This window comes from Mauremys reevesii, linkage group 11 (genome assembly GCF_016161935.1).
Source record: "Mauremys reevesii isolate NIE-2019 linkage group 11, ASM1616193v1, whole genome shotgun sequence".
Classification (NCBI taxonomy): domain Eukaryota; kingdom Metazoa; phylum Chordata; order Testudines; family Geoemydidae; genus Mauremys; species Mauremys reevesii.
The window spans coordinates 50,168,061-50,192,974 of NC_052633.1; the positions used below are offsets into that span (position 1 = coordinate 50,168,061).

The following is a 24,914-nucleotide window of genomic DNA, read 5'->3' on the forward strand; positions in this document are numbered from 1 at the left end:
TCTATTTGTTAGGTATTGGTTGAGGTTGATTCAGAGAGGTACAGTTACTAAGTACATTTACTCAGTATTCTCCATCAGCACAGGGACTGCAATAGATGCCAGCACCAAAGGGCTTTAAATAATCCAGCAGTGAAGCAGTAAGACAATATGCTGGCAAACAGGTAACAAAACATTCAGCCCGTGAGCTGTACAATTTCACAATTTATGACTATATCAAACCTCCCATTATACTGAAACAAACCTATCCTTCAGATTCCTCAAAACACCCTCCAGAGTCCACATTCTGCCCTTAGTTACGCCTGTGAAGCCCCACTGATGTCATTGTAGATGGAGAGCATAACTCAGGGCAGAGTTCAGAAGCCAGGATTGTGTAAGTTGCTGTACCTCTGCACACAAGGAAAAGTATCTGCCAAAGCAGCTGAGACTGCCAGGTGCAATTTCCTGAATCCTATATGGCAAGCTATATGCTGAAAATTTAAATGAGCCCTAGCAATGGCAGGCTACGGACTAATGGCACAGTGTGTCTTTAATAGCCACATATGAATACAAGCTGGAGTGCAACTTCAGCAATCTCTTAAATTGGAGTTGAAATGTAATATGTTGGGAAGCAATATTTCTAAAGGATGTAACTTTGAGCATAATCTAACAGTTGTACTTACATCTAAATGGGCTCAATGATCCACAGCTAAACTGCTTAAGAAAAGCAGGCATTTAGCTTTCATTTCCATGTACCAAGCCTAACCCAAGGAATTCAGACTGCGATCCCCTTAGAACAAGCATTGTGTAGTCTGTATGATTGGACAGCACCCAGCGCACACAGCTGGCACTCAATTAACAACTGTAAGGGTTACATTCAAAATATTAATACCTCATGCTGATGTATTTAGAGAGGACCGCTAGACAAGAGAGCTTAACTTGCGATGGTCTGTGGATCAATATATCTGACACAGATTTCTTAGGTCCTTTCTGCCTGTCTCATCATTACAAGCCTGTCAAAGGAAAGCTGCTTTCACAACTTATATAGATCAGTGCTGATTCCTTCTTGCCTACCACATCACAGTAACATAACATTACCTTCTGCATCATTATAAAGACTTTTTCACTTATGTTTTCATAGCCAATTGCATGACTTGCCCTTTTTACAGTAATTACAGTATCTGATTCACTGTACTGAAATAGTGTAACTTTGCTAGCATTACTGTTCTGTAACTACCTCTTCCAGTCTACCAAACAGCACAATCTACAGTTACCCTGCTTACTAGGTTTCCAGTTTAGCAATCTGTTATACTTGAGGTGTAAGGCTCCTACTTCTTGTCTTCCCCAGTACCAGTAAGACTTTATCAAACTCCTCTGCAACCCTGGATTCTGAGAGTCAACCAGCACCTTTGCTAAAAGCAGTGAAGCACATGCAGAAAGAGTGACTAATTCCCTTAACTTTTCCATTCAAGTTAAATGCGATTGGAAGTTTCTCTGATTACTGGAAATGTCCTGTCTACCTGACAGACACCCCTGTTTCTGTTTTACCCTTCATGTGATCTAGATAGAACCAATGCTAAGAGTGAAAGAAAAGTCTGCTTGGTTCATCCAACCAGACATTCTGTATTTTGTAGATTTACTTACTATCAGTCTCACAAATGACTTACCTAGTCCCATATTGGCTGAGAGAGCCTCCCTCCCTCTCTTGAGAGTCCATTACACTGTTCTGCTGTAGCAAACCCTTTTCTTCCCTTAACCTGTGGCCATTGCTCCTTATCAGATGGTAGGACACTTATCTTCCTTCATACTGTTACCTTGATGATCATATCTCCCCATGATTCTACTCTTTTCTCATATATCTTATCCTCCCATCCACATATTTTATTGTCCTTCTTGATATTTTCTCTAAGTTATTTTTAAATAACCTTTCTAAATCCAAATTACATTTCAAGGATACATACAGCTGCAGAGTTAGGCAAAGCATCACTACTACGTGCAACCATACCACGTCAGGCTGTGATCTGATTAGTTCTAATGAGCTCTTCAGGCCAGACTGATACTTGGATAGGAAACCTGCCTGGAAAACCCAGGCACTACAGGAAGCTGCGCTGGCAATTCGACACTTTTGCCGCTGAGTGGGAACTCAATCATGGTAATGTCATGGCATGGGGAGCGGAGTTGAGATGCTGTCTTTTAGTGAGTTGCCATTAAAGATCCCCTCTCCCTTTTGGTATTTATAGGAATGTCAACCCTGATATCTTGGCCAAATTCCTATGTGGTACTGACATTCTGCCCAGTTCCAATCCCCTTGTAATTTCAGTTGGACATGGCATTCTTCACTCTGTGTCATAAACTGCTGGGTGTTGTTACTGTGTGTTTTCAAACACTTACTACTTTTCACTCTAGACATTACTACACCACACTAGAAGGTAAAGTGATTCCTCGAGTCCTTCTCTACAATCAGGACCAAATCTTCCCCACCTTCTTCAGATGAAAGTGAGGTGAGGCTGACAGCAAATTGCTTAAGCAGCAGTATATGATTAGTACATCTCATTTGGTAAAAAGGTTTTAAGCAGTTTTGAGATCTGTTTGCATGAAAGTCGCTGTCGGCTGGTGGTCAGAACCACGAGTGAGGGAAGCTGAATAACACGCACACCAGCAGCAGTTTCAATTCCTTTCCATCGGCTTTCTCTTATTGATTCATAAACAAAGGATTCCAAACAAAAACAAGCTGCTCACAACCATGGGCAGGGCCGGCTCTACAGTTTCCGCCGCCCCAGGCAGCGCACCGAATTGCCGCCCCGGGGGGCGGATACAGTCCGTGTGCCCTTAGGGCGGCAGGCGCGTTTCCGCGGTGGCGGCAATTCGGCGGCAGCTTCTATGTTTAGCTGAAGCCGCCCTGGACAGCTAAACATAGAAGCTGCCGTGGAATTGCCGCCACCGCGGAAACGCACCTGCCACCCTAAGGGCACACGGACTGACCCCGCTGACCGGGGCGGCAATTCGGTGCGCTGCTTGGAGGCAAAACAAGGGGGACTGCCGCCCCTTGCAGAATGCTGCCCCAAGCACCAGCTTGGAATGCTGGTGCCTGGAGCCGCCCCTGACCATGGGTCCCAACTGTCAGAGACAGTTCCAGCTTCTTAGCCAACTGGAAAAGGAAAGACAACTTTCCCCTTAATTAGCCTGCACCACAGCCGTAGCTACCGTTATGACAGGCAGGGCAAGGCATGCTTTGGAGCTAGTGCAACACCTTTCTACCTTGACACGGACACTATTTAAAGGCAAGTTCTTTACCATTATCTCTTCTGCTTTATATGTGAATCACCATGAAAATAGCATTGTCTTTCTTCACAAATGCCTCAAATTGCACTGCTTTAATGGAGACTGTTACCAACTCTTATTCCAGATAATCTCAGACTCACTGCTTTTCAGATAACCCTTTCCCAGGTTTCTATCTTACTCTTTACCCCTATGTTTGGGGACTCCATTTGTTATGACAGGTCTACACTACAGACCTAGTCTGGTATAACTATGTTGCTCAGGGGACTGAAAAATCCACCCCCTTGAGTGACCTCACTATCCCGACTTAACCTCATGTGGAGACCAGGGGCGGCTCCAGGCACCAGCGCACCAAGTGCATGCCTGGGGTGGCAAGCCGCAGGGGGCACCTGCCGTGAGGGCAGTAGACAAGGAGCCTTCAGCAGCATGCCTGTGGGAGGTCCGTCGGTCCCGCAGCTTTGGCGGCAATTCAGCGGCAGGTACACCGAAGAAGCAGGATCGGTGGACCTCCCGCAGGCAAGCCGCTGAATCCACATTACCAGCTGACCTCCCGCAGGCGCGCCAACGAAAGCCACCTGACTGCCATGCTTCGGGAGGCAAAATACATAGAGCCGCCCTTGGCGGAGACAGCGCTATGTCAGCGGGAGAACTTCTCCCATCGACACAGCCACCGCCTCTCAGGGAGCTAGATTAACTACACCGACGGGAAAAGCTCTCCTCCCAGCGTATGAGCATCTTCACTGAAGTGCTACACCGATAAAGCGCTGTATGTGAAGACAAGCCTTTAAATCAAATCTTACTACAGAGAACTAAACTCATTTTTCCTGCTCCCTCTGAAGTTTGGTTCTGCTCTCCTGCTCTTTCTTTGAGTTAAGTGTCATCAGCAAATTTTGACCTTGATTGATTTATCCCTCTCTCTAGATTGTTAATGAATGTATTAAGTAATAGTCATCCAAATGCTGCCCTCTGCTGCACCCTGTTCGTTCTGCACTTGGAAGTCTTTCCATAAATAACTGATCCCAATTTCCTGTTATACAACCAATTTCTAATACATGTTATAGCACTTTTATCTAATTGGCAGCAATTCAATTGATATAGTGCCACCCAATACACTTATAAAGGAAATCTCTTCCTGAAATCCAAATGCCCTATATCCATTGTGTATTTTTTATGTACTAAATCAGTAATTACAGCAAAGAAGGGTAGTAAGTTGGATTGGTACGGCCCTATAACTTGCAGTAATTGTGACTTTATTAATAATTAACTTGAATGAAGAGTCGGTATTTCGGGCCCTTTTTCTGTTCCTTATGGTTAAGTGGAATGAGTCACAAGTCTCCTGGTCATTTCCTCTTTCTCTAATGACCATGAATTTCACAAACATCAACATTACTTTTCAGTTCAGTCTTATTTCACTTTCCATCTTTATCCCCAAATTAAAATCTATGATCTCATCATTATTGCATCAATAACTATCCTATTCATGGTAAAATCTAAACTACACCTGACTCTTAATACTAGTGTGCTTGCCTTCTCTGTTACAGTCACCTCCTCTCATACAATCATTTCACAAGATGGCGATACAGTCTCTGGGTCTGATTTTCCCCCATCCTACACTGTGTGTAACCATTAACACCAGCCCAAAGTGGGTATGCAATACTACTAAATCAGACTGGTGGTGTTTTACACTTACTTTACACTCCTTTTGCGCAGCTGTAAGTTACTACACAGGCAGCAGTGCAATGGAGAATCAGGTCCTGATAGTATCCAACAGCAGCTGCTTTTTACTTTCATCTATCAACATGATTATATCTTGCCTTTACAGAGTGTCATGAAATAAAACGCTTCCTGGAAATCACCTGCTGCTATGCAGAAGAGAGCACAGACCTGCTTTATAGTCAAAGTACTTGGATTGCCTTTGGAATGATATATCATCAGCTCATCTGACTGTACTTGATCATTGCGCTTTACCATGCATTTTCTTATTCATCAAGGGAGATTAGAGGTACTCGCTCACTGACTGAAACTGTAAAACTGAATACCATTAATTGAGCGTCTGCTCCTGTGAAGGATCAGTGCGTGCTTTCTCCATTCTTTTTCTCCAAAAGGTTCATGGCAGTATAAAGTTCATCCTTTCTCTAAGATCATATTTTCAAGTCATATATATTCAAAAGTGTTTTTAGAATCAATAAAAAGGCAAACCACAATATTTTTTTATGCACATCTGAAAAAGCAATGTGAAATCTGTATACCCTATACCTTGAGATGGTGGATGAGATTTCTGATTCCCCAAATACACCTACAAACAGAACTCTGGAACATCACACTTACAAATATCTGCAACTGGATCCCATACTGCAAAGAGCTGACTTCAAGGTCTTGCTTGCCAATCATATTTTGGCTCCCAAAACACATAACTTCTCTTTTTCCCCATAAATTCCAAAATTATTCATGTCTACTGCTAAGTGCCAAATAATGTAGGTAAGGTTTCTATTTCGTTTACTCTGGATTCACAGTATAAAAACCAGAACTTAACTTAATTAAATCAGCAGATGGAAAACTGAGGGCAAATGTTAGGAAATCTACTGAGTATGGAACTGCTGAAGAGTTAAAAATAGAACCAATAGCACATCATAGAAATATGCATTATTTAGCCTATGAAACTAACCTCAATTATATCCAAATTGTCACTGCAACGTGAGTCCAGATGATTTGGTAACAGCACTGCATACCAAGAGTTGTCATGATTTAGTCTCATTCCAGTCAAGTATATTTCATACAGTACAGCTTTCACTTGACTATTCCACAATGGTTTCATGTTTCAACATGACAGTGGTAAAACGAGCAACATTCAAAAGGATCCAGTGCCTGACTAGCTTTGTTTCAGCTTTGTATCCGTGTGGCTCTATTCCAGCTTTCACACCAGAACCCAGGGCACTGTATGCTGAACAGCAGGCTCCAGAGGCATTTTGCCTGCCCAGGTCACAATGTCCCTACCAGCCATGATCAGAGTCAATGTCGCCCCTTGAAAGGACATTACATGTGCTCCGCTTGCACTTGATCTCCTCTGCTGGCTGGTATCCATGGTCCCACCCCAACTTGCCACTTTTGTCATGCTAGACTGTTGTTCCTAGGGCTGCTGGAGCTACATCACCTCTGTCCCTGCAAGCTTGCAGTGCCAGGACCAAGACTGAGCTCAGATGTTCAGATGCTACAATGATGAGTTCAACATAACTGCTGAGATAGATGGACTGACTGTCCCTTGTGCATCTGTGCAAGACAGAGGGAGTATTTCTTGTTCTCTCTTTGCTTCTGATCCTCCTGCACAGGCGCAGAGCTATCCACAATATATCCCTGAACCGAGAACACAATAACAATAAACACACTTCCTGAATACCTTTCATTGTTCCACAATCTTGTGGCTGTATTCAAAGGGATTACTTTATTGCATTGCATAAAAGACCAGATGGCAGCCTGGGCTAGTAAAGCCTTGTGGTCCTTGTTTTCAGAATCGTGGTTCAAGGCCAGGCTGAGATGTTCATTCTTTGTTCTTTACCAAGGCATTGTTAGCAGCTGTGGCAAGTGACAAAGGCTAATTTTGTGATGTGCTCAAGGATATAAAAGTGACCTTCCTTCAGTCATGTTGTGATCCACATTAGTGTCCAGTTCCTTTCCTGACCTACAAAAAAAGCTGCTGCAAAACAGGAATTGCTTTTTCCTCACTCCTTCAAGAGCAAAACAGTATGTTAAAATTAATACAACATGAGCCACTGAGAGGCAACAGGAAATAACTACAGTTAAGAACAAAAAACAAGCTATTTTCCAGCAACAGAGCACACCTAAATGTTGTCTGCAGATTTCTAGGAAACAGGCTCTAGGGGTGTATCCTTCAACTGTGTGCACTGGACTCTGCTGTGCTTTCTCTTCACATCTATTCCCTGCACTCCTAAACTAGCTAAGCCTGGATGGCAGGCCAGGGGGACATGACCCCAGCTGGCTGAACTTACTACACCCACTCAATGTGTTCTGGATGTCAACACTTTCTGTTTTCTACAAAGCTGTGTTATCCTTCTCCGGGAAGGCTATAAGCATCTGGAAGAAGGCCAAAATACTAGAGTAGCCATCTAATCTCAGCATTTTAAAGTCCACCCACTCAGAAAGAGTAAAGCTCACCAAAACTAATGTAAACAGAGCTTCATTGCTAAGGACCAAACTCTTCTGTAACATGAGGTCACACAAGGGGATTCATTTAGTTCTCCAGTTTAAAACAAAATAAAGTTTATCTGTAGATTGACTGAACTGATTCAGCTTTTTACATCCTTTTGTCCTCCAAGAGTTTTCATAGAAATTCAGTTACAAGTGTAAATCACCCACAGTTCACGCTAGAAGACGGTCACAACCCCAAAGCCCTTTTAGAGGAGAGGGGTATCTAAGCCCAACCCTACCATTTTAGTTCAGGGTTGGATCCCTAAAGAGCCTATTTTCCATTTCCACTTATGGGACTGAAATCTCTCAAGAACAGCTCCAAAGATTTCAGCACAACTCCATCTGAATTCTAGTGCTGATTCAGCCTTGAACCTGAATTTTCTGCATCCCAAAGGCAGCCTCCTCAGCCCAACTGCATTCAGTGCTAACATGAAGGTCCCTGCCAAGGTATTTTTCAACATTCCAAACATCTGATTTTACAAACTGTTGTTTAGAAAAATTCTTTGGAAACCTGAAATTGAAATCTGTTTCCTCACCATTATTTCCTCTTCTTCTCACATGCATGCTGAGTGTGATATCTTTCCATTAATGGGAAGTTCTACTGAAAAAAATTAAGACACAATATGCCTCTGATTTAGTCTGGGAGGATAATTCTCATTGCTAGATACCTGCCATTCTTTAGCAAAAGCATGTGTGTATGAACAGCGTGGAATTATACAGGTAAAAAACGATGGGTCAGTTTTGGGCTTTGACAGTGTCTCTTTAAACTTGGTAAAAATAAATCCCTATTCAAGTTATGATATATGCAAACTACATCATCACCTAGAGCCTCATTGACTGGCTAATCAGACATCTAATTTTCACTCCCATTTTCCATTATAAACAATATAGCCAACATGACATCAATATTAAATAGTAATAAATTCACCAGTTAAAAGGGATCGAGTTGATATAAGTAGTTAAGGAGTTCTATTGTGTATCATATAACATCATAATATATTGTGCTATCAGTTGCTCAGATTGCAGTTTAAAAATATCTTTCTCTTTTTGAGGAAAAAATGGATTTTCAATTATTCTCTGCAGCTTGAAAACTGACAGCAAACTTTTTACCAAGAGACTTTGGATGTTAAGTTTCCAAGCCATAGGTGGGCTAAATTCTACCATATCTTCAACCTATGCAATTTTAGATAGGGCAGGATTTAGCACTTCTGTATCTGGGAATACAAGGAAGGATCACATTGTACCAACTATTTTTAGGGAGAGTTTCTCATTGATTTCTATGGGGAATTCTGCTTTAAAAAGTTATGGGATAATATGGCCCAATGTTTTAGTGCACATTAGTTTCATTATTTAGCCATCTCTTCATCTAGGAAATCTGTTGGCAGCAGTACATCAGAGGAACACAACATTAACAAACATGTGGGGTTTACATCATGAGCAAAATCCTCATCTCAGATCCACACAGATTTCAATTCTGATAATTTTGTTCTTCCTACATGTATGACATTCCCAAAGGGAGAGCAGACTGTTGTAGTGGGGCTCTTCCAGGGGAATCTAAGAGCAGATTTTTGCCTAGCATATCTCACTATTTAGATTATATTAAGTCTATTTGTTTAGCAAAATAGATAGTCAAACATATGTATGACTATACTAAATATATAGTATACACTATATACATAGTTGACAGTCTAATCAGTTCCAGTGTCCATTAATAATGGCCTCACAATAAGAAGTCTTTTACTTTTTGACAGATTTGGTGGTTTGCTTGTGTGTCCCCTGGACAAAGAAAATCGTTGTTTTAAAAGTGTATTAGACTGAAGCCTCTTAAACATAAAACTGCACAAACATATTAGTGTGATATATAAGCACAGGTTCAGTATTATGCAGAGAAAATGTGCAAAAAGGATAATTTTCTGAATCTCACTTCCTTCCTAAACAAATTGGTGTTGCTGTAGACCTGCCAGCTTTCACACCTAAGATGTCAGACTGTCTCCCTGCATGGAGGAGAATTTCACAGAAAGGTTCCCTCTTGCTATCAGCACGTAAGGAGTCACTTTTATGTTTCAATGAAAGAAAAAGGAGCCAGGACTGGTAAAGCTCTAAACTCTCCTGAATGCTGGGTCTGTAAAAATTCAGATAATCACTGACTTACTGACATTGAGGTGAAGTATCACAGTGGGTTAAAGCACCAAGGAGACATGGTAACAAATTAAAAGCAGTTGGATGGATTCATTCTAGTTAATATCATAGAACTTCCACACCGTTCAGTAGCATTTTTTAGTCTTGCTTAAGGGAGGCTCCAGGACTTGAGCAGCATATGTGAAGTTCAAAATTGAGCTGTATCAGCAGCAAAGCTGTACAAAGGAAGCTTGCAAAAACATGCCTGCACTAGGGTTATCTCAGCTATTAGTCCCTGTTTTTCATAAAAATGAAAAGTCTCAACAAAAATTTAAAACCAAATAAACACAGTAATGAAAAAATATCTAACTAAAAATATAAGTATCTCTTCTGAAGTGCAATAAACTACTGCTCTCATTAGTCATTAAGTTTTATCATTTTGAAAGAAACCTTCTTTAATAAATCACATAATCCCATATCTTTTCCAGGAATTATATTAATATCTAACCAGCAAATACGACAGAGAGGTATTAATCAATTACTTCTCCTGAAAGGTCCTAATGCATTGCTAGGCCATCTTTAATAGTTACCCCTAAAATATTAGAGATGGTATTGTAAATCCCCAGGATTAATCCATTTCCCATAGCAGGTACAAGGGTACAGGAGAAACTGCCATGCTCCAGATACACATGCATCAGGAAAACAAAGATTATCCATTATGATTTATCACAGGGGTCGGCAACCTTTCAGAAGTGTTGTGCCAAGTCTTCATTTATTCACTTTAATTTAAGGTTTTGCGTGCAAGTAATACATTTTACCATTTTTAGAAGGTCTCTTTCTATAAGTCTATAATATATAACTAAACTATTGTTGTATGTAAAGTAAATAAGGCTTTTAAAATGTTTAAGAAGCTTCATTTAAAATTAAATTAAAATGCAGAGCCCCCCGGACTGGTGGCCAGGACCTGGACAGTGTGAGTGCCACTGAAAATCAGCTCGCGTGCCGCCTTCAGCACCCATGCCATAGGTTGCCTACCCCTGATTTATCATCACCCTCGGGCAACATTTGGCTGAGATTCTTCCTAGCGCTCATGATCCCAAATTTATCCTGGATCAAATTACCTAAATCCAGGACCTTGGTCCAGTAGTCCTTATTCAGGCAAACTCCAATTGCATTCAGTGATAGTTGTGCTAAGGACTGGAAGACTGAACTCCAGAATGGCTGTCACTCTGTCTTATGATAGCACCATACACTGCAAGAGTGTTATGATGGCACAACATACAAATCCATACCCAGTCACTTTTGAAGTACACACAGTCATCACTCTTTTCTTCCACAGAAATATGAACAATGTCCCAATTCAAATGAACTTGAACCCTGGAGTACATTCAAAACAGATTTCAGAGTGGTAGCCATGTTAGTCTGTATCAGCAAAAACAACGAAGAGTCCTTGTGGCACCTTAGAGACTAACAAATTTATTTAAGCATAAGCTTTCATGGGCTAAAACCCACTTCATCAGATGCATGTAGTGGAAAATACAGTAGGGAGGTATAAATACACAGCATATGAAAAGATGGGAGTTGCCTTACCAAGTAGGGGGTCAGTGCTAACGAACCAATTCAATTAAGGCGGAAGTGGGCTATTCTCAACAGTTGACAAGAAGGACGGAAAAATCACTTTTGTAGTGCTAATGAGTTCAATATAATCAGGGTGGCCCATTTCAAACAGTTGACAAGAAGGTGAGAGTATCAGCAGGGGGAAATTAGTTTTTGTAGTGACCCATCTACTCCCAGTTCAGGCCTAATTTGATGGTGTCCAGTTTGCAAATTAATTCCAGTTCTGCAGTTTCTTCTTGGAATCTGTTTTTGAAGTTTTTTTGTTGAAGAATTACCACTTTTAATTCTGTATTTATTGAGATTGAAGTGTTCTCCTACTGGTTTTTTAAAGTTATAATTCTTGATGTCGGATTTGTGTCCATTTATTCTTTTGCGTAGAGACCGTCCGGTTTGGCCAAGGTACATGTCAGAGGGGCATTGCTTGCACGCAATGACAGAATGGCTCTGGGAACACACCGTACTTAACCCACACTGGGATGGATATAATTCTCTAACACAGAATATACATTACTTGCAAACAGCAACTAGAACAGGTATTCTAAAACTGGGGGTCAAGACCCCTCCGGGGGTCGCAAGTTATTACTTGGAGGGGGGTCGCGAGCTGTCAGCCTCCACCCCAAACCCCGCTTTGCCTCCAGAATTTATAATTGTGTTTAATATATAAAAAAGTGTTTTAATGTATCGTGGGGGGGAGGGGTCGCACTCAGAGGCTTGCTACGTGAAAGGGGTCACCAGCAGAAAAGTTTGAGAACCACTGAGCTAGAAGAATCGGTTTCATAGCTTTTCTTCCTAACAAGGACAACAGTAGCATAACTTTAGACCAAGAAATACCTGAGGTAAATTCTTGTTCTGCACAACTATGTGATTAGGTAAAATCAGGCAGGAAATCTGCATCCTAGAGTCTCAGGCTATACCATTTGCTTTGAGCCTATATTAGACAGCTGTGAACATAATCCACTAGAACAACTATCTATAGTAATCTTCATTTTCCACTAGACTAAAAACAATACCAACATTTAGACAACTTTTCAGTACTGGCGGAGTTTATCAGAGAGGATTACAACACCGAGTGAACTACCTCTAGCATACAAAAATCAGTGGCAGTTACTTTCAGGAAGCAGCAAGGGGGAAAAACAAATTAAAATTTGCATTAGGAAAGAGAAACTCTGATGCCTAGATATTATGATGATAAAGGTAGATGTACTATGAATTAAAAGCACACACAGATAAACCCTAGGGTATCTGAGTCCTCTAAGCATTCTTCTCCACTGTTGGGACAGCATAAATCCCTTCACTTTCAAAAACACCAGCGCATCCATGGGTAGGGGCATACACGTGTCTGATCTTCATTCCTTGGTATGGTGACAATTCTGCTATCAAGGAACCTTGGTAAATGCCTCACTCCTAAAATCAATAACATTAAAAATTAAATTAAAATGAAGTAGATGTAGTCTCATCCCAAGAACTTGATATGTGCAATTCACCGCTGTAAACCTAATAGCACTGTTCTATCTTCCAGAGGAAAGATCCAGGGCAGCTGCACCAGGGCCACAAATATTGGAGTGTCCTTCAGGGAGTGTGTTCAAGTGAAAGGATTTACACACATACACACACACACACACACACACTACCTATAACAGACAAAATCAAGGTTAAATGTCAGGGCTGAAAGACACTGTCAGAACTGCACATCATTAAGGAATGCAGGAGCAGTAAGAAGATTTTCCCACCTAAAACTGTGATTGAGAGCAACCACTGCTAATACCTCACCATGACAGGACAGAATAATCTATATTCCAAGGGCCTAATTCTCAACCCACTTCACACCACTGTGACTCCATTGACTTCAATGGAATTATTCCTCATCTGCACCAGTGTTAGCAAAAGAAGAATCAGGCCCTTGGGATTTTCACTATCATTTTAACAGTCAATTTTGAAAAAGAATTGCATTCTTGGACCTTGTAAATTTGATTCAGATTTTTAATGTCAAAGTTTTGTCCCTTATTCCAGAAATTGCATTACCTGCAAGGACTCCCTATCACTACCTGGTATTTCTTAATATGAGGTTATTTCTCCAGATCGTCAGTGTAACTTCTCAGTGCCTTACAGTTGCACACTGAGTGTGCGAATGGTATTGTCTGTTGAATTTTATCTCCATTTGGTTTTTATCCTCAGTGTTTCTGCAATGATGTACTAAACTAGACTCTTTTCATCTTCATATGCATTGCAGTCATTGTAGCCTGAATCATTTTAAGCTTTTATTAATATCTGGTGAGTTCTTACAAAGTAAATCCAACATTACTTCATAAGTCAAATCCGTACTTCCCAACTATGTGAAACTGAACAAGGCAAGCCTCCTTCCTGGCTAGTGAAAACCTGAGAGCAACTTACAGGCTCTTTAGTGGATCCAGGTTTATTTTTTGGCATTAAATCAGTCTTCTCAGAAATTAAAATCAGAAGAAACTAATCAAAGGCAGCAAATTGCAAAAATAACAAATGCAGTATGGAAAGCAGTATGTGTGAGCAGTTGTGTGTACACACTATGTGTATACTGACTTCAACCTTGTTCAAGTATATGGATTTTTATTTGTAAATGTTCCTTTAAACTTTCACTTTCCTTTTATCAGTGAATTTAGTGTGTATGAAAAGGGGCAGATTTACAACACTAGAGACTGATATCCTCTATTCACAGAACAGGTGAGGCCCGGCCAGCTGCAGTTAATGCTTCCATTCACTGCTCCAATCCTAATCCAGAGGGACCTCCTTTAAGGTCTGAGCAACCAGTTCAGCCTCCCATCTATTCAGTCTTCATTTATGAGAGTGCCTTGATGATGCCAGTTGAGGCAGTGGCTTTGTGATGTAACACCAGTTCTCTAGGAACTATAGTGAGACCTCCTAGCTCTATACATGTAGGCTACTTGTAGCTTGTATCAACTTTCAGTCACTCCTGATCTGGTCTGCACTTGAACTGGTGACCTAGTGGGAAAGGCTCTTGTATCCCTTTACCAGCTCCCTGAACCAGTCAATCCCCTATTAAATGTTTTATCTGCAACTGTGACATCTGCCACTCCCAGCCAATTATATAACTGCTTTTTAAGGGTACTGCAGTGCAGATTCCCAAGAGACTTTTCTCCCTCCTGTCATGCACCTGCATAGCTCCCACTGATGTTTAATATAAACTGTGAGAGAACAACTGACCCCCAGTTTTTTACAAGATTTAACATTTGTAGAGCATTCTTCATTCTAAATGACCACAAAGCACTGTGCAAAATAAATAAATATATCAACCATTTCAAAATGCAGCCAACATGACAGCTATTCAAGATTGAATACTGCTTTGACTGAAATTAATGGCAAACATCCATTTGACTTCAATGGGTGTGAGACTGGGCCCTGAATTGCAGACCGACATTTCAGTCAGGTGTTTTCTAACATGGAAGTTTGATAAACCTATTGTTTTTTGTTGGTGGTTGGTTGTGTGATTTTTAACTCCCAAGAAACTAAGACTCCAAATATTTATAAAGAGCCTGTGCACAGGAAAGCATCCTGATCATATTCTTTCCAGCACATCAGCCACATGCCAGAACTGTGCAAACAATGGGGGTCACTCCAAGACCAGTGAGCATCCTTTTCACGTGTGACATGGACTGATGTAACTGAATGCTGGAAAATGAAGAGTCAATAAGCTTGAATATTGTGAACTGAGAAAGAAGCCAAAATTCCCTTCTCCACAGTGTGAACTCTTTGTTGTGATACACATTCACAGCTGATATGAAGAGGCAGCTCAGGTCACTCTTGCAGTAATTACTGCATTGTCAATATTCCCTCTCTGATTTCCCCCCAACAGTAGCAGGTCTCTCTCTCTCTGACAGCAAGGTACCTGCCTACATGTGATATAATTTTGTAACATGATCACTTTTTAATATTGTTTTTACCCTCCTCCTTGAGGCTGATAGCCCCAGAGACTGCAGTCCTCTGTCAACAAAAGAGGTAATGGCAGTGAAACTCTGTCACAATCCCACCACATGTGCCTCAGCCTACTCTGGGGGAACCACACGTGAAGAGGAGAGAGTAATCTTTTCTGAGATTTCTATCAAACACGTCAGTCAGTGCCAAATATAGTTGGCTTTTTCGGGTGTGGAACACTCTCTCTCTCTCTCTCTCTCTCTCTCTCTTTCTGTGCTGAGAATTACATTGAGAATCCCAAACTCACTTCATACAAGCCACCAGATGGCAATAGCATTTGGTCACCTCTGGAGTGCACTGAGTTGAGCCGGTGACCTAGATGTGAAAGCCTCTTTATTCCATTCCCATTACTGTCCCCTACTGTGATAATTTCTGTGTAAAACAGCTCTCATTTACTGGGGTAAGGAGACAAGGAAAAAGCCTGTACAACAATAGTTAGCATCAACATCTGTCTACTAAAGTAACCCCAGATATTCTTGCAAGGAATTAAGTTAAATTTAACTTTCTGTACTACTTGACTTTTCAATCCCTGACCCAGTGTGTTTATTTAGAAAACCTAGAGGCAACTGTAGGAATTCTAAGTTTGTTAACTTTATGTAGCATTCATAATAGCCTGAAATTAATGTACATATTGTCCTAATCCTTTTTGTTTTTAAACTGGTCTAAAACTAATGCTATCAGTGTATGAGTTCTCTTCCCTCTTACCCATGCTCTGATTTTCTGTAAGGAAAGGATTACAAACAGCATAATCAAACCCTCTTTTACATTCAATGACTTGTTGACAACTGAGTCTTTAGTTTTCAGAAGATACTTTATACACTAGGTCAAAGCCTGAGGCTGAAATATGAAATATACTCATACAAAGGTCGAAGGCCTTTTAGCTTGAGTTTAGCAGAACACCCGTGATACAAAGGAAAGTTTGATGATATGAAGTAAAGAGTGACAAGTTGCTACTGTATGAAAAGCTGCTGCACTGTGGTCCACCACCAGCTCCTCATTCCAATTGCATGTGGATAAGCTCATTAGTATAGCTTGCAGTTTCCACATAAATTAAATGACTGCTTCATTGTCCAGCAAGCTAGAAGGCAGCTTTGTATTTCTCCTTTATTTAATTTTCTCATGATGCTTCAAGATAATTTACACAACTGTCTCTGAAAAGAAGTGACAATGAGGATGCAGTTAGAGATCTGGGTTCTCACAAACACAACAGGACCAAGTGATTGAGAGACAAATTAACAACTGTTTTCATTGCTGAGAAACAAATATTACCACAGATGTTCCTTGGAGACTCTAACAGAAATCAGTAGCATCACAGCTGTATGCCTCCTATCCCTCCATGTTTGTTTTTTCAAAGAGGTAAAAGTACAAGCACCTGTGATTTAGAAAACACCTTAGGTTTAAAACACCTGACCTATGAGGAAAGACCTATGAAAACACTGGGTGTGCTTAATTTTGAGAAAAGAAGACTGGGGGGGGGGAAACCTAATAAACAGTCTTCAGATATGTTAAGGGCTGTTATAAAGAGGACAGGGATGAATTGTTCTCCATGTCCACTGAAGGGTAAGAAGTAACAGGGCTTAATCTGCAGTAAGGGACATTTAAGTTAGATATTAAGAAAAACTTTCTAACTATAAGGATAGTTAAGCTCTAGAATATGCTCCAAGGGAGGTTGTGGAATTCCCACCACTGGAGGATTTTAAGAACAGGTTGAAAAAATACTTGCCAGGGATGGTCTAAGTTTATTTGGTTCTGCTTCGGCGCATGGGGCTGGACATGGTGATTTCTTGAGTTCCCTTCCAGCCCTACATTTCTATGGTTCTAAGTGTACACAATGGTGCCAGCAAGAATGACTACAGCTCTGTGAATAAAATATAATATTTCTTCTCAGCTTTCAAAACCACTTGAATTTTAAATCCCTGCATTGAAGGGGGCAGAGCTAAAGGTGCATTGAGTTGGGCTAGTGCCTGAAATGCCTCAGCAGCAGGACACTGGCATTGGGGAGTGGAACCCAAAATATATTTATAAAAATACTCAGCACTTAACTTCAAAGCTCTTTACAAACATTAATCCTCACAACACCCACAGGGAGGGTAAGTTTTATTTTCAGCATTTTACAGGTGAAGACTCTGAAGCAGAGATTAAGAAATATGGCCAAAACCACAGGAGTGAGTGGGAGAGGTAGGATACAGAATCCAGGTGTTTCTAGTTCCCAGTCCTGTGTTCAGATCAATAGACCACCACTCACTCAGGAGAGGCATTTCCCAACGGAAGAATAATATTTTAAAGTGAGTTCTTTTGAAAAGCTAGGTACTAATTGTGGTGTCTAAATTGGCAACTGAGCTATTTTGAAAAACTGACCTTACGCTTCTAAATACTCATGTCTAAAATCTCTTAGATGCTGTATGATGCACACAAAAAAACTGTTACCAATTCAACAGAAAAATAAATACATCACGGGAGATGTGAAAAAGATAATTCATAATAGATTTCCACATTTTTGTATTTCAGCTGGGATTTTACCTTGATTGCGTAGCACTAGCTAAACAGAAGGCGCATTATTGGTTACAAAGTGTTTGTCTAAAACTGCCTTCTATTTAGTAAATGCAAAAATTGTAACTATAAACCACATCTGTAGTGGTGCTGCACACTGGAAACTCCTTTTAACTTCAATGGCTGCCTCACTTCACAGGATTTGTCTGTAGGGTTGCTATCTATTATGCGGTGATAACAGTCTAGAGCAGGGGTAGGCAACCTATGGCACACGTGCCGAAGGTGGCACGCGAGCTGATTTTCAGTGGCACTCACACTGCTCGGGTCCTGGCCATCGGTCTGGGGGGTTGCTGCATTTTATTTTAATCTTAAAAGAAGCTTCTTAAACATTTTAAATACCTTATTTACTTTACATACAACAATAGTTTAGTTATATATTATAGACTTATAGAAAGAGACCTTCTAAAAACGTTAACATGTATTACTGGCACATGAAACCTTAAATTAGAGTGAATAAATGAAGACTTGGCACAGCACTTCTGAAAGGTTGCCGACCCCTGGTGTAGAGACTATAACTTCAGTTTTTTCAGGTTGGATATAGTCAGAGAGAAATATCCTCTGCAAATTTGCATTGCTATTTCAGAACAGAAATCTCTCTCTTCAACTTTGTTTTCCGAAGAGAAGTTACTGCTTATTGGCCCCAATCCTGCAAATGGATCTATACAGGTAGATTTATCTTTGCATAAGGTTCAATCGCCACAGATGATCATGTAACTGAAGCCAACTAGAGTTTTGCCATTATTGTCAATGGGGAGCAGGGCCACTACTTGAACACGGTGCCCAAACTGCATAGCTCTGGCCCTGGCAACGGCAGTTTATACCACTGACTAGTAACACTGCTCTTAGGTTCTCCCTCTTATTACATGAAGAGCAGTAAGCAAAAGTATATTAAGTTTGCTGCTGCTGGGAAGTGAAGATCCCTCTGACATTTGTTTTCCAAAGTTTCATCTGTGGAATGTCTTGAACATTTTGGTGGTGGATGATTATTCCTACCACATAGCTGTTTGTTCCATTCAAAAGTTAAGACTCAGCCTAATACATTTCAGATTTTAGAAATGCTGAAGCTTCACTAATTCACTGCTTAAAAAAAAGCTTCAAAGCCCAATTTCATTTTCAATTCAGTAGCTGAATCACCCATTCTAAATAATCACTCCAAGCAAACCTCACAGCTTTATGAAGTCATTCAAATGAACTCTCTCCCAATAAGGCAAACCACATAATCCAAAATTAAAGGCATTTTAGGGAACATCTGAGAAAGAGAAGCAAAGTATCCCAAGAAATCAAAGATGTAGACCAAAGTGTCTGTGGCTCAATCAGCACAGAGAGTTTTGATTAGTCCTCATGATCTCAACACCTTTTAGCCAATGGTTTACACCCACTGTTCTTTCACAAAATTGCATTAGCACTGAAAGCAGCAGCAGTCCCAGCTCTCTGCAAGTGTAAGATGTTGCCTTGGCCTGTGGCGCAGACCAGCCCTTATGCACCATGATCCCAAAACACTGTAATGCAAAACATCCCTCTAGTTAGTCTCCAGTTTACACTTTAGCAGCAGGAAAGATCATAAATTCAGTGTACTTCCTCCTACTGAAGGATAGTCTCTTCACCAGATGTTCATTGAGGATGGTTTTCCTCATTAGAAACCAGGATCAGGGATGAAAACCCAACAGTGTCAGCTTTGTAATTCATTCAAGAAGGTCCAAGAATTAAAACTGGAACTTCTGATGGCCTCATCCCAAACCCCCAAACTGAATTGCAGCCACTGACCCCTCTCCCCTGTCCATGATCATAAAGATAGGACGATTTCTTAAGGCAGGCAGAATCAAAACATTAAGGATGCAAATAGAGATTGCTATGTGAAATGGTTTAGAACACAAACTGGGGGCAGTTTGCAAAGAAGACAGTATTGTTCTGAGTACGTTGTATGAGAGTGAGAAATGGCAACAGAGTAGCATTAGAGATTTTTTTTTATTTTTGACACAGTCCTGCATTGTTTGACACACTGTTTATTGTAGAATTTCCCTGCTCATTCCAGACATTTATACATCTTTTAGGATAATTTGCTGACACACATTGGTACAAAACAGATGCATCTGAAATTTGATCATTATTACAAATGCTTAAGGGTTTGGTAGATACATTAACCATTGCTGGAAAGAAACTTCACTAATAACTACAAGATGAGACGATTACCCACCACGCTCCATTTCTGTACCATTGCTCACTACTACTTGATGAAAACAGGAGTCAATTCACTGTCTGTGGAATAATATTGTGTGAATAGATTTTTTTGTTTATCAGTCTTAAAAAAAAGTAAGCATGGCAGAGGCTGCAGAGAAACATCTGCAGTCTGTGCATGCACACAGGATTGTTAAAATCTTGGTTCATGAGAAACTAAGAACTATCAATTCACAGGCGAAGAAGGTGTAAGTCTAATCTATATAATAAACTGCAGCAGTAACTACAAGTCAATTGATTCAGTGGGAGCAGGAGCAGGCCCAATATATGTCTGCAATCAATTTGTACTCTATCTTAAAAGCCAAATCCTGTAGTAAAATACGCAGAACTATTCCCTAGGGACATGCTATTTCATAAGCACTTACTGCAGGCAAGTCAAATGTCCTCCTTCATGTGCTCGCTACATTGCACCCCTCTCAATCATTGCCAGGAGCAATTAAGCCCCCCTTACCTGCTGCAGCTCTGGTAGCTAGACAAGGATTCTGGGAGAGTCTGATGGCTGATCTACACTACACCCCTCTGAGCCATGTAAGTTACATCGATCTAAGTGCTGTCCACACCGGCACGACATCGCTTCCACCTGGGAGAGCACTCTCCTCTCAGCATAGCGTGTCTTCACCAAAAATTAAAAAAAACAAAAAACAAAAAAAACAAAAAAACAGTTCAAGCAAATCTGCTAGTTGGAAATCTAAGAGAAGTCAGGATCACCAATTATCCCAAGAGTGCATCTTCAATAGAAAAGAAGGTGTTTTCTTATCATGTTAAATAACATGTGGTAACTAACACAAATCCTAGTGAGAACAAGGCACTTTGCAACTTTCATACGTTAGTAGGTCAAGGTATACCCGAGGCACCCCATACTCTTTATCTTGACCTGCTAAAACATGTTAAAACGTGTCTTGTTTTCATTAGGATTTTCTCTGGTGTTAGTTACCATATGTTAACTACCATATAGTAAGATCACATGTTTTTTCATAGTGAAGACATGGCCCAAGACAGTGGACCTCATTGAGAAGAGCGAGGCACACTTCACCAATCATATTCCACATCAGTAATATGGACTGCTTAATCAGGGCTTGGAAAAAATCCACTCACTCGCTTAACTCATAAAACATATTGAACACGAAAGGGTGAGCCCTAAGGTCCTTGGGGCAGATGACCAACTACCCATCAACATCCTCTGAAACTTCTCAGAAAGAAATACAGAGCCACAGAAAGTCAACCTCACATGCTCCGGTCAGATCCCACAAATTAACATTGTATGGTTATTTTGTAGTTCTCAGTTGCTTGCAGTGAGCTCAGTGTTATATAAGAGAGAGACAACAAAATCAACAAGGATACTCAAATTTTGTCCATTGCAGAAGGAGGTCATTGTAATGCTGGTTCGATACTATGCACAGGACTGAAACTATACTGATAGGGATCCAAGAAGTGATTCAGGATACGGATTAACACAAAATGTACTGACAAGAATGCAGATGACATTTCTCCCCTGCCGTGATCTTCCCAGCCATGACTCCACTTGTCCAGCCATGACCTTCCCAATAAACATAATTTGTTAAAGACAGCAATATACCCATACTCCCTGGCAATAAATCTGTGATATCCCAGGACACAATGTCATGTGCTACCTACTGAAAGCAAAGGTTTATTATCATATATTTGTAAAGGACTGTGAAGCCAAAAAGCCCTCGTATAGGAATGTGACTTTTTAAACCTATTTGGAGGCTGATTTTGAGGCAGTTTCCTTCTGTCGACATGGAATTCATTTTATCATTGCTAAATACATACCCTTTTAAAATAACTGTGACCTTGTTGCCACACCAGACTCATATAACCATAAGCCCAGAGCAGAGAAGTCCACTCAATTCCAAGGCACACAGTGAGATCATATAACCTCACAATTACAGAGAGATTTAATTGCTAAACTGAACCATTTCTTATCGATGAATTTTCTCTGTAATAAGCACATGGTTCAAGGGTTAGCAATATGCAGTCTGGATAGAGACAGAGTAATTACCTTATCAAGAAACAATGGAAAACAGAGAGAAATAAGCAGTAATCTTCATGCTCTATTAAAGTAAGAGTGAAGAGCTCCCATATTTTATATTCTTTAAGTACAGCAAATTCACTAAGCCCGAGGCTGGAAAAAGCAATGTCACTGGGAGTTTTTTTAACAGATAGATAAAAAGAAGGAGGGTCAAATTCTGGCCTTGAATATGTATGTGGGGCTTCTACAGACATGAATGGGAACACTAAGTCTGTGTCCAAGGCCAAAATGCAGGCCAGAAAATATTTAATCTAACAATTTTACTAATTTTTTGCAAAAGATTCTACTTAAAGAAACAATCTCTTCTTCATTTGGACCCAATTTATAATTTTCATAAAGGAAGCTAAATTCCTGGTAGCATCTCTGGATGACATTTTACTTGTGGAGAGTTTATTTTTAAATACTCTAATACTCTAGCTTTCAGTGAGCCACATATTCAACTGGGTCTCAGCCTGCTCTCTATTTGTGCATACACATATAAAAACCGCTGTAATCTGAAATCACTACACCAGCACTTGCTCATGCAGGTGACAGAATTTACACATGCAAAAATCCAGTTCTCCAAATGAATTCTGGGGATGTAAATTCTTTTACCTGCTTATGGAGGTGTTAATGCTAAATCTGGTTGTGCCTAAGGTAGGGATTTTGGTAAAAAGATTTCAACATTGCTACCATCAGTGAAGCTCCTTCAACATAAAAACTAGTGGAAGAATAAGTGTGACAAGGCTCTTTCAGAGAGCAGTGTTTTTAATACTGTCTGTTATGTGACACATGCATGAACACTCTATTGAAGTTTTACTAGCTGGAAGAGAAAAATGTATACACCTTTCATAAAAGATTCTATAACAATGATTCTATAACTACAAAAATAAATAATGTTTGATTCTTGACAATTCACCAAAAAGCACTCTCTCTCATGTGTATGAATTATATATTATATAAAATAATTGTTCTTAATTATTTGTATATAAATTACATAGGTATATTAAACATAATTAAATAATATACAATAGTAAGGACTGCTTTGTGTGGTAACAATATAAAATTAACCTGGATTAATTTTAATGGTTTTACACACACACACACACACTTTATTTATTTAGTTATTTTATTTAGTTATTTATTTAGTGAGCCTTTTGCATTAAATTAAATCTATGTTCTTAATCCACCAAACATATGCTCTCTCTCGCTCTCTCACACACACAGACACACAAACCTGTGTGTTCTGATAATTATAAAAAGTCTTTCTTGGCAGTTATATCAGGCTTGCAAGCCAATCACATGCAGTCTTAGTGCTCAAATCACATAAGCATAATAAATAGGCTGCTGTCTAGAAGATTCCATTACATATCTACTTTCTAAGTTTATTGCTAAGTACATATTTGAAATGGACACTGGTTAAAAAAGACATTTCCTGGGGCTCTTTCATTTTAGTATATTAAAGGGTATGCAGAAAATAGCTTATATTGGCTGCTTTCTGATTATTGCGGGTATTAAAACACAACAAAAATCTTCACTTAAATAATGTAAAGGTCTGAATAAACCAAGAAAAGTAAATGAACTCAGAGATTTTCGTTTTTATGCCTCCCATTGATTTCAGTGGGAGTTTTAATCACAGAACAATGTCAAGGTTCAGTTTTCTAGGCAAAATTCTGCCCTTCAGTTTACATCTATGCAAATGTATGGAAGTCAGTGGGTCAGCATAGGTGCAAAGCAGAATTTGGCCCCATCTTTAACCCTTCCCTTAATGGACTACACTCCCGTCTTAACTATACAGTAATCTCATAGTGAGTGAGAATCTCCATTGCATGTCTCATCCTGGACAGCAGAGAGAGTTGGGAGGATTATAAAAGCAAAGAAGTGCTCTCTTGGGAAGCTGAACAGAGTGTTTTACAACAAGGCTGAAAATGTCACTAACTTCTTCTGGTGACTCCTTAACTTCCCTGGTCAGAGCTCTTGATTTCCAGACTACCCTTCCCTGAGTATCCAACATCTTACCCAATAAATGGGGAAGTTCCACCACCCATGCTGAAGGGTCCCGTCATCTTCCCACATCAGCACTAGCTCCTTTCTCCCACTCCATTTTACTTCTCAGGTAAATTTTTTCTGCCCTCATCCACTCTCTCTCTTACCAGAGTGGCCCAGCTGCTCTCCCAGGTGGGAGCCACATGAACAGTCATCCAGATCTTTTAACTATACCTCCCCTTTGAACCTTCCCTTTGAACAAGACATTCAGTTTAACATGGCTTTAACATGCTTCTAGGATATGAATGTCACTGTGTGCCAGACAAACAAACACCAAAACCAAAAATAACAGCATCGTTCTTCCAAGGCTCTTCACATGTTCTCCCCAATGGGAGTTTTGCATGTGGAACAAATGCAGAATAAGTAATGTAGACTATGTATCTGCAGATCCATGCTACAGATAGTAATAGAGATTTGTAGTGAAGATCTGAGAGGAAAATTTTGCCTACACAACCAAATTCAATGGATGCATGCAACTCCCACTAAATGTTATATGTGTGTAAATCTACACATTATAAATAGGGGGCTGCACACATATAATTGAGAGCATAATTTGGCTCCTCTACAATACCCAAGCACAACAAGGGGTTTGTAGACAGTGTAGCAGCCCATCTCTGAATTTTCACTTGGAGGCTGATAAAATTAGACCAGCCAGCTTTGTATTACTTTCAAAGGGGCAGTAATCCTGTGACATGTATCTTTCTGTTCTTGTGAGGTGGTAGGCAGAATGAAACATACAAAAATCCTACTTTCTAAAGTAGCCTAACAGTAAGTTTCATTTCCTGTTGGGTCACAAGAAGAGAGCCAGCAGGAAGAACGGAGGGCCAGCACCCTGTGCATGAATGTAATTATACCAACATGCATGTCCCAGCTGCCATGAAATGGGCTACATACA

General features: G+C 40.2%; 1 protein-coding gene across 12 annotated transcripts in view; it reads right to left on the minus strand.

The window, feature by feature from the left end:
* FMNL2 (formin like 2) overlaps positions 1-24,914 on the minus strand; it is a 269,726-nt gene that overhangs the window by 126,636 nt on the left and 118,176 nt on the right. For 3 of the 12 annotated variants that reach the window (XM_039494526.1, XM_039494527.1, XM_039494528.1), the window contains exon 1: positions 5,921-6,258. The exons of 5 other annotated variants lie outside the window; for them this stretch is intronic. In XM_039494526.1, the coding sequence (XP_039350460.1) occupies positions 5,921-6,070 (150 nt within the window). In that variant the 5' untranslated portion in view covers positions 6,071-6,258. Of the gene's footprint in view, positions 1-5,920; positions 6,260-7,994; positions 8,060-20,395; positions 20,558-24,914 lie in introns of those variants that run through there. 4 more of the 12 variants (XM_039494536.1, XM_039494534.1, XM_039494533.1 and 1 more) reach the window with 3 other exon arrangements.